We start from the raw sequence: 10254 nt of genomic DNA on the forward strand, positions 1-10254 counted from the left end.
GGGAGACTGGGCAAGCCACACAGTTCCAGGCTCCAGGGATACAGCAGCAAACCAAACTGAGAGCAGACTTGTCTTCAGTGTTGTCTCACATTCTGATAAGATCCCAGGACGCTTCCAAATCTATATCCTCCCCTGCTTCCAGAACAGGGCTGCTCCTTGACTGTCGAGACTTCCAGACACTACCTTTTCCAAGGAACCCTTCCTGACTGGCCACCCTAGCCTGTGTCTCCCTTCCTCCACTGAACAGGTTCAGAGCATGAGACTAAACCATTCAAGTGGCCTCGTTGTTTCTTCTTGTCAGGAGCTCCCAGGAACTCCTGGTTTCAGCCTGGAGGTTGGCGTTTCCATCCAGAGACAGACAGCGTGTCTTTTTCCTCATAGCCCTGGCGCAGGGTTGGGCTTACGGCACAGAGCCTCAAGGACACCACTTTTGATGAAGGACAATGCAGCCTCTCCATGACATACTTCCCAGTGTGTCATGGTTCTTAAATACGTCATTCATTCACTCATTCATTCATTCAAGGAATAAGAAGATCAGAATTACCAGAAAAGACTAGGGAGTCATCCACCAGCTGGGGAATGGATGACGTCCCCCAGGAAGGAAGAGGGAGGGCAGACCCGGGGAAGTGATCCCAGGACACGGCAGGTCCTTGGGGGAAAAACACCTGGACGTGGGCAGGAGCGAGGAGACAGCAGAAGCCGCCAGAGGGGCAGGAGGAAACTCACAAAGACTGAATCTTGGAATCCAGGGGAAAAAGCAGTTTGCAGAGGGGGAAGCACAGCGGTGGTATGTGCCAGAAAAAGGCTAGCCCTGCGGAGAAGCCCAGGCCATGGGAAGCAGGACTCAGGTGGCCGTGGCCCAAGCAGGTTGAGGGAGCTGAGGGGGCAGCAGCCAGATCTCATGGCTTAAGGAGGTGGAGACCCCGTACCACACAGTCTACAGAAACTTGGTGGAGAAAGGAGAGAAAAGCATGGGCTGGGGGCTGGGGCGGGGGAAGCAGGGTCGCGGAGGACAGGAAGTGGATTGGGGGAGAGCCGGGGGGGGGGTGCAGAAGGGCAGCTTTGGGCTGGAGGGGTGGTTATGGGGGCGGTTATCAGAGCAGTTATCAGGGAGGACCCGGAGAAGGTGGCAAAGGCAGATCCTGAGGAGGCCTCCCGCCCTCGCCCTGGAGGCAAGAGGAAAGGGCAGCTGATTTTCCAGAGGGGGCACAGTCGGAAAGGCAGGACCCCCTGGGTGTGGAGGTGGCTGGGGCAGGAGATTTGAGAAGGGAAGGGGAGACGAGCCCTGCTCTGGGGGGAAGGCTGCCGGGCATCACCGAGGAGGATGCTGCAGCTGCTCTGGGTTCTGGGAGGCTGGAGAGAAGGAGACAGTGGTGACACGTCTTCCACCAGGGTGGGAGGAGAGAGCCCGCAGCTGAGCCTGGCTCCCCCAGACCACCCAGGAGCCCTCCATCCCGCCGCTGCCCTGACTCCGATTTTGCTCCTCCTCAAGCCGGAAAGGTGAGGTCCAGTGGGGTTAGGAAGGGACACCCCCCGCCCCCCGCCATAGACCCCAGTGATCTAGAATTTCTGCAGAAAGGGCTTCCTTGCTCCCATCAAGGTCCATCTACTCTCAAAATGCTCTTTGTCCTCAAAGTCACTCAGAAGGTTCTGCTGTCGTTTTGTCTGGGTGAAAGTGAGGGTGCACAGGGGCTTAGGGCCTCAACGAGGTGCCCGCTCCCCAAACTCGTCCTACTTTGGAGGAAATGACCAACGGTGTTGACCCCTCTCACCCCGGTTTCACTTCCCGCTAAAAGACCACAGGATGCCAGCACTGGGTCGGGGGACACCGAGGCTTCATGCGAGGTCTAAGGTCCGTTGAGCAGATTCATGCGCTCTGCCTGCCAGGCACAGAGCTCAGCGGCCATCCAGCCGCCCGGACGCTCACGGACAGGCCATCCCCGCTTTCCTACCGCAGCTGCTCCGTCTTATATGCTTCTGAGTGGCTGACGGTTCTGTCATCTGAGACAAAGTCGGTCTCCCTATAATTTCCCTCTTTGATCCAAAGCCCTCCTGAGGGCCCCCAGAGCACCCACCCCCGTGCTCCCCCTGTCCTGTGACCCCCACAGAACCCATGCTCTCTGCCTGATGAGCCTTTGGCCGAGGCAGCAATAGCTTTTGGTGTGTTGGTTCTTACTTTCCAGAGTGTGCGCTTACTCAGGAGGCCACTTTATAGGTGGTAATAGTTGGGGCCGGGGGACTTGCCCATCAGTCAGTGACACCTCCAGGGTCAGAGTATTTCTCAGGTTTCATGATTTGCAGCCTAGGGTTTCCTGAGCTGAGATTGGGGCTCCCTCCCTCCGCTGGGCTGTAGATAGAGTCCAGGGTGGCAGTCGGTGATGCACAGGTGCCCAGCGACTCTGCCTAGTGCCCTGGGCTGGGCCAGGCTTCCAGGGGACCGGACACATGCCCCCTCCCCCCAGCCCAAGCCCTGACCGCCTGCCCACCTACAGGAGCACTGGGGAAGGCCCCTGGGGCCCCTTGCTGCTGCCTGAGCCTGTGCCCTCCCGGTGCCATGCCCCTGCCCCAGCAGACTCACACGTGGCCCCCCGGCCGGTCCTCCCTGGCGAGCATTCCCTCCTTCTCCATCAGCATCTGCCGGAAGGTCCTGACCTTCTGCCGGGTCTCCTCCTCCGAGTACCTGCAGGGCACAGGGAAGGTGAGTGCTGCTCCCTTGGCTTTGGTGTCCTGCCTGCCCACCCCCCGCCCCCAGCTCACCCCCCCCATCTTTTAGCCACAAGGGCATTGCCAGCTTGCAATGATCTGTCCAAGGTCATACCACTAACAAGGTTCTCAGTGCCTGAGAAGCTCAAGGCCCACCCATTGCACCAAATCAGCCAACAAACCAACTAAACAAACCACCAGCCAAACGGATGCATGAACTAAAGGAAGTGCTGTTCCCAGAGGTGGGGAGACCCACCAGGGGGAGGCTGGGCCCTTTCTCCCGGCCTCCCCAACCCCAGGGCAGGCCGCCCTCCCACATTCAGGCTGCAGTCACTCTCTGGACACATTTTAGGGGAGAAGTGAGACCCTTGGCCTTGACAGTCCATGGCCTTTCCTGCTTTCCTGGCCTCGAGGACATCGGATCTTCACAATGGCCTCTAGAAGTCCTCAGCGCATCCTCACCTCTGCAAGGTCAAGACCGCCAAGTGGCTGGCCCAGGATGGGATCCCGGGGGTAGATCCACCGCTTCCCAGCTTGGAGTGGAGGTGGATGAGGTCTGGGCCTTGGATGGAAGCTCCTGACTTCTTGGCTCTGCCTCCCTCCCTGAGCCCCATCTCAGGCTGGGCACCAAAGCCCAGAACTATCTACTCCTCACCCTTGTTCCCACGCCCCGTGGTCTGCTGTCGTCCTCTCTCACACCACCACTGTGACAGCTGCCAAGGCCTCCCAGCCCTGTCCACACTGCCCGAGGTGGGTCTGTGCCCATCCAGCCCCCTGCCCTGTGCCCGGCACATAGCAGCTGTCCCGTGGCTTTTGCTGATGGAGACTTGCAGTCCCAGGCTCCCATCCCCTCCCCTTCCTGGGATGCAGGTCAGTGTCCTGGACAGAAGACATCCTGGACAGAAACCAGGGTCCCATCTTCTCTGTCATCTAACCATCCCCTCTCTGGACACACAGCTGGCCAGCCCTCCCCACTCAGCCTGTCCATGAAAATGGTACATTGTTCCTTCCCAGGGACCCCAACTCTTTTCTCCATTCTTGCTTCCTCCTTGCCTCCTCTCCTTCAACAAGTGTTTGGGACCAATCCAGGCTTTTTTTGGAGAGCAATTTACCAATTCTTTTCAAAAGCTTAAAAAAACATGAACACAGTCTTTGATTCATAAATTAACTTCTAGGATTACTCTGTGGAAGTAACCATGTCTAAGCACCAAGATGTGACTCACGGCATGTTTACAGCAGGATGGATCCCCCCACCCCCCAACCAGCTTAGGTGCCAACGTTTGTGTTTCCATAGCAACCCGAGTTTCCAGGTTCCCGGCAGGTGGTTCACATGCTAGTCATCAGCTGTTGACTCCTCTGCATCCTGCACTGGCCTGGGAGGTCCCTGAAGGCAGCGACAAGGTCTGTCTGGACTGTCATTGCGTCCCTAGCACCTGGCACCTTGCCTGCTGCATGTGGCATCCAAAAATGTCTGACAAATGAGTAGCCAGTGATGGAGAGCCATTGAAGAGTTCGAAGGTTGGATTTTCATTTTGGAAAGATGGCTCTGGTGGCCATGCAGCTGGCGAAGAGGGACCAGGAGGCAGGGAGGCTGGCACTGGGTGACTGCAGGGGTTCCTGGGGGAGATGGTGAGGTCAGAGCTAGAGTGTGGGCATGAAGATGGACGGGAAGAAGGGGACAAGACACCACCCGGGAGGGAACCGATTGAGCATGTCGGGGGTTAGGTAAGGAGCGCTCCCTACTTAACCATGGGTGACGGGCCTCCCAGCTGGGGTGTCATCCTCTATAGGTTTGGGCATCCATGAGGTCCGTTACAGGGAGGATGGAGTCCAGCCTGGCAGGGGGAGGAGCCCATCTTTTCCAACCCCAACCCTTTCTGCAGGGGTGGGTGTGTGAGTGGCTCAGGCCGTGCTGACGCCACTAACCTAGACTCCCCCGCCCAGAGCCTTGGCTCATAAATGTCCACCTTGTCCCTGTTTAGTATTCAACTGGAGGTCCCTTGGCTTTGCATTTGGGACAGTACACAGCCCTTGGTCACTGGGCTCCGAAGGAGGCTATCCGTACTCTCTGGTCCTTTTCTGAGCAGCGGATGTGTGGAGGAGCCATTTCTACCTCACCTTCTCCTCAGGAGACCAGCTTGTCATTGTCGTCAGCACAGAGACAAACCATCCAGGCCCTTCAGCAGTGCCCAGCCCCCAACTCATAGACCCCCTGGGAGGGAGACCTAGCTGGCCAAGCCACTGGCACAGGGCCCAGGACCTGGCAGGGTTGCGGGGGAGGTGTATCAGGGGGGCTTCAGGCCAGGGTCCAGGCCACATGCTTGGAGGTCTCCGGAGCATGTGGAGGCTGGGAGGTGGGAGCAAAGCCCCGGGTTTTTTGAGGACCTGGAGCAGGACGTGTGCAGGGACTTAGGGCTCATCCCAGAGCCGCCGGGTGTAAGGCACCTGCCACTGAGGGCCCGGGGGTGCTGGATTGAACCGACTGGGGAGGACCCTTCTATGCATCAGGGCTTCTTGCTGGGAGAAGTTGGGACCCAGGAGTGACAGCTGGTCGTCGGACACAGTGGTCTCGAGTGTGACCACCACCTAGAGTCCCCACTCTCCTTGTACCTCTCAGCTGAGGCCACATGAGACAGTCACTGAGGGGAGAAGCAGGAGAACCAGGCAGTCCTGTATTTAGATCCTGGTGTCCCCTATTTCCTAGCTCTGTGATCTTGGACAAGGCCACATTCTTCTCTTAGCCTGAGCCTCCAGAGCCGAGATGGTAACTAGCCCGTCAAGGTTGTCATAGGATTAAGGGAGACGATGACTATAAAGCACTTTGCACAGCGCCTGGCATGTAGTGGGTGCTCCGTAAATGGCAGCAATTGAGCATTATTGGTCCCAGAGCAGTGGGGGACAGAGGGCCTAGTTGTCTCAGGCTCGCTGCCTTTTTCTACCCTAGACCCCTCCTGAGTCAGCATAGTCCCAGGTCAGAAATCACCTGGGCTCGTCCCCTCTGCTCTCCCAGGGGGCAAAGGCTGAGATGGAGAGAGAGGCTGGTGCCCAAATCATACACTCCCCGGGGAGGTGGCAGCACCTGCCAACTTAAGGCTGTGCAGGAGGCCTGGCTGGCTAAAAATCGAGGGCTTGGACAGGGGCGGGGAGGGCGCAGGCAGGGCAAGGGTGCCTCCTGGCTCAGCCGCTCTTGCAGCCAGTCTTGCTCCCTCACTGCCTCTCCCCTCTGTGGGAAGGATGTGCCAAATTCATTTTTGCTTTGGGGACTTCCTGGGTTGGGGTCTGGTGGACTGAGGAGGACACTGCATAAAAGACCTTAAAAGAGGTCTCCAGGAGCTCCCACTATGGTGCATCAGGATCTGCATCATCTCTGGAGTGCTGGGATGCAGGTTCAATCCCTGACCCAGCACAGTGGGTTAAGGAACTAGCGCTGCTGCAGAGGCAGCCAGGGAACTCCATATGCAACAGGGCAGCCAGAGAAACAGAGGTCTCCAGAGCAGAAAATGTTTCATTCTGCCTGTCTTTGCCCAGATCTAGCATTTCTTAGATAGTCACTTCCATAACCAGAGTTCCTGTTGCGGCTCATTGGTAACGAACCTATGATCCATGAGGATGCAGGTTTGATCCCTGGCCTCACTCAGTGAGTTAAAAATCTGGCATTTCATGAGCTGTGGTGTAGGTCGCAGACGTGGCTCAGATCTGGCATTGCCATGGCTGTGGCGTAGGCTGGGCTGCAGCTCCCATTCAACCCCTAGCCTGGGAACCCCCATGTGCCGCGGGTGCGTTAAAAAGAATGAATGAATAAATGAATTAATTAATTACAAGTTTTTTTAAAAAAATAACTTCCTTGGCCATTAATTTGACCTTCACCACAGCTCTGAGGAGGGTGGGTGGCCTTTGCTTCTTACCTTACAGATGAGGAAATGGAACAGGAAGAAGGAACGGTTCAAGCTCCAGGCTCAGCTGGGGCAGAACTGAGCCCTGTCCGCGTCATGCCCTCTCGGGAAGGGGCACTGGAAGGGTGTGGGGGGTGTTTGGGGCTGGGGGCTCTGTCTCGGCCCATGCCGATTGCAGGCTGTGCCTTGAGGCTGCCCAGGAAGGCTCCAAAGGCAGCATCAGTCACCAGTGAGTTAGCCGCCATCCATCAATATTAAGGAAAGGACTGCTTTTTAATGGGGCCAAAGAAAGTGTGTTCTTTGTGACTAGTGGGAATATTTGTCAAATGCCCGAGAACCTGTAAATAAATGCGAATGAACCAGTGTTTCTAGAAACGGTTATTAAGGACTGGATTTTTTAACAGAGCAAGGGTCTCTGGTGTTTGTGGAGCACTTTCTGGGAACTGGCTGGAGGGGCGGGAACCGTGCATGTGCCTTAGCCCCCAGGACCCACAGAACAAGCTCCTATTTGAAGGGCCAGTGGCCGTGGCTTGCCCAAGGTCACAAGCAAGGCCTGGAAGCCGGGATCGTTGGGTTCCAGAGTGGCTGTGAGATGGGGAAGGGGAAGGGGATGGTGACCCGAGAGCTAGCTGCGTGGGGACTCCAGGCCGCGGACCTCCTGGACTGAGGGCTTGGGTGCGGGAAGGGCCCCTGACAGAACATCTGCAGACCTGGCAGGTGCTTCCCAGAGAGGCATGAGTCTTTGCTGCCAGGGGACTGACGCCAAGGACAAGACCAAAGGCCATCCCCTCCACCCGAGGCTTATTGTCCTCGTTGGACAATAAATCTCTCAGTGTAGGGGGAGATTCAACCAGCGGGGCAGGATTGGGGAGGGAGGGGGCGCCATGAGGGAGGGACCCCAGGGATTCTCTGAACTCTGTGAGGTGGAGGGCTTCTGGAAGGGAAGGACGCGGTAAAGAGGAAAGGGGCTTAGTAAAGACGGAGGGGCTCAGGAAGGGGGTGGGGCTTGACAATGGGAATGGGGCGGGGCTCTGTGAGGGGAAGGGGCGGGGCTCTGTGAGGGGAAGGGCTTTTTCCAAGAACGTAGCCCAGAAGCCTGGCTCTCCTTTGTCCCAGTCGTCCGGCTCCCTAGCCACGCCCATCCTCCCTCCACTCCTAGTCTCCCGACTCAGCAGGACTTGCAGGTTTAATTAAGGTCTGGGGCTCTCTCTGCAGAAGGATACTCCACTCCCCGCCCGCCTGCTACTCCACCCTGCCTCGGGGGATCTCATTTCCTCGTCCGCATCCTTAGCTCAACAAATTTGATTTCATTGCCAGCTGGAGCCCTTCTTCCTGTCTTCAGCAGCTTTCCACCCGTCCATCCCTTTCTGCAGGGAGCCCCCCCCCGCCACGCACACACTTGGTCCCCAGCTGGAGATAAACACTTAGTCCCTGTCCCCTATTATTTCCCTACAAGTGGCCCTGCCGGCAGCCTTGGCCCTGCCTTCCTGAGGGCCTTTGGTGTCGGTGACAATCTCTGTCTTAGTGTCTTCTGGGCTCCACAGGGACAATGAGCCATGTCTTGGCTGCCTCTTGGGATCCCAGGAGGCCTGGATGAACAAAGGTGTGGTTTGGAAGGACTGCTGTCCACAGGCTGTTTGTCCCCGTGGGGCTCCAGGCCCTAATGCACTGGGCATTTCTGATTTCTCAGCTCGCTGACAGCAAGTCTGATGGGCAGGCCCTGCCCCCTACTTTGACTCCCTCAACAGGCAGTCTAGTAGTTTCAAAGTACTCAGGGCAGATGCAAAAAGGGAGACTTGGGAACACCAGGAGTTCCTGCCGTGGCACAATGGGATAAGAGTCTGACTGCAGCAGCTTGGGTCACTGAGGAGGTTCGAGTTCAATCCCCAGCCTGGCACGGTGGGTTAAAGGATCTGGTGTTGCTGCACCTGTGGCTTAGGTGGCAGCTGTGGTTTGGATTCAATTCATAGCCCTAGAACTTCCATATACCATGGGTGTGGTCATTAAAAGGAAAAAGAAAGAGAGAGAGAAAAGAGAAAAAGGAAAAAATAGGGAGCCTTGGGAACACGAGATTTCCTTGGAGCTGCACAGATGGGAATGGCTTTGTTCCCTGCTTCTTTGCCGCCAGCTCCAGTGTGATGGCTGTACCGTCTCCACTAGATTTTTTGGGGGTGACTGATACACGACTCCTCCTCAACCTGGTGAACTCCTACGCATCCTTCAAAGCCCATTCGAATGTGTTCTCTCAGAATCTCTCCTCTGGGCTCCTGAAGACTTGGCTTTTTCCTGTCCTCTCCTATAAGCATGACTCTAATCTGTTTTATGCGGAAGTGAGGTGTTAAAATGCTTATTTTCCTGCTGAGGTGAGGAAAGAGTAGGGGTTGGGCGGGTAGTCTTGGCGGAGGAGACTCTGATTTAGCTTTGGGGCCCAGCCTTGCCCAGCACAGTGCCTGGCACACTTGGGTGCCCTGTAACTGGTTCTGAGCTAGATAGGTTGAAAACTAAGCTTCCAAGTGTGACTGTTGGCTGGGATTCCTTTGCTGAAACTGCAGTGAGAGCCCACTGTGTGTTCCTGCCTGGCTGCAGCGCCTGTTTGGCAGAGTCCAGGCAGCTTGACCCACCTAATTTATAGAAGGGGAAACTGATGCCTTGAATGGTCACTGATGTTTACATGCCTCTCTCACGCACTAGGCTGGGTGCTTCTGGAAGGCATGGACTGTGTCTCCTTGGCTTCTGTGAATCTGAGCCCATTTCAGAGCTTGAGGTAGAGCGGGAGTTCTGGACAGCTTACTGATGGAATAAACTAATAAAGGAATGAAAGTTCGGCTGGACTTGCAATGGTTCCGCGCAAATGGGTTCAAATGCTGGCCCCTGGCCTTCTAGGCTCCCGGATCCTAACGCTTCCCGGCCCCCCCACGCAGGCCCCGCCCCGGCCCCGCCCCAGGTCCACACTCCGCCCCCAAGACCCCGGCCCCGCCCCCAGCCTGCTCACCCCTGCTCCTCCATCATCTCCTGCAGCTCCATGCACTTGAGCTCCACACGCCGCTTGCGCTCGTGGTCCAGGATCTCACGGTGCGCGCGCTTCACCAGGCCCGGCTCTGCAGTGCGCAGCTCCTCCTCCGCCCGCGGCCAGGCCCCCGAAGAGGCGCCCGGCTGCGGGAAGCCGTTTGCTGCGTCGGGCGGGGATGGCATGGTGGCCGCTCCGTTGTTCACTGTGGAGGCCATGGTGGCTGCCTCCCGAGCTGCTGGCCTCGGCGGCCCTGTGGAACAGACACAGGCACCGGGCGGGATGGTCACTTCTCGGCCACCTGCTAAGCTCCTCTCGGCGCGGGTTAATCCTGGAGATTTAAAGGCTCGCCCGGGGCTCTAATCCGCTTCCCCTCATGCTGCAGAGCGGGGGCGGGTGGCAGGTCTGCACCTTTGGGTCACACCTCAGGGCATGAGCAGGATTGGACTTGGCTTTCCCTAGCTGTAAAGTGGGCGGGCTCGGGCCGGACTAGGTGGCCTCGGAGGAACCTTCTCTCATCCAGGGACGCAGTCGCCGCCCAGGACGACCCTCCTTCCTGGTGCCAATGCCTGGGCCTGACTGCCTGGCCCTGCCCCCACGCCTGCCGGCAACTCCCCAGCTACCAAGTCTGTCCCTGGGAAAATATGTTGG

The 10254-nt window shown here is 57.4% G+C and overlaps 1 protein-coding gene across 1 annotated transcript in view; it reads right to left on the reverse strand.

Annotated features, from left to right (window-relative positions):
• SRRM3 (serine/arginine repetitive matrix 3) overlaps positions 1 to 9844 on the reverse strand; it is a 36077-nt gene extending 26233 nt beyond the window's left edge. Inside the window, 2 exon segments of the mRNA XM_047779819.1 lie at positions 2579 to 2680; positions 9589 to 9844. Coding sequence (XP_047635775.1) covers positions 2579 to 2680; positions 9589 to 9821 — 335 coding nt within the window. The 5' untranslated portion in view covers positions 9822 to 9844.
• Between the last annotated feature and the right edge of the window lie 410 nt (positions 9845 to 10254).

Source organism: Phacochoerus africanus, chromosome 5 (genome assembly GCF_016906955.1).
Source record: "Phacochoerus africanus isolate WHEZ1 chromosome 5, ROS_Pafr_v1, whole genome shotgun sequence".
Taxonomy (NCBI): Eukaryota; Metazoa; Chordata; class Mammalia; order Artiodactyla; family Suidae; genus Phacochoerus; species Phacochoerus africanus.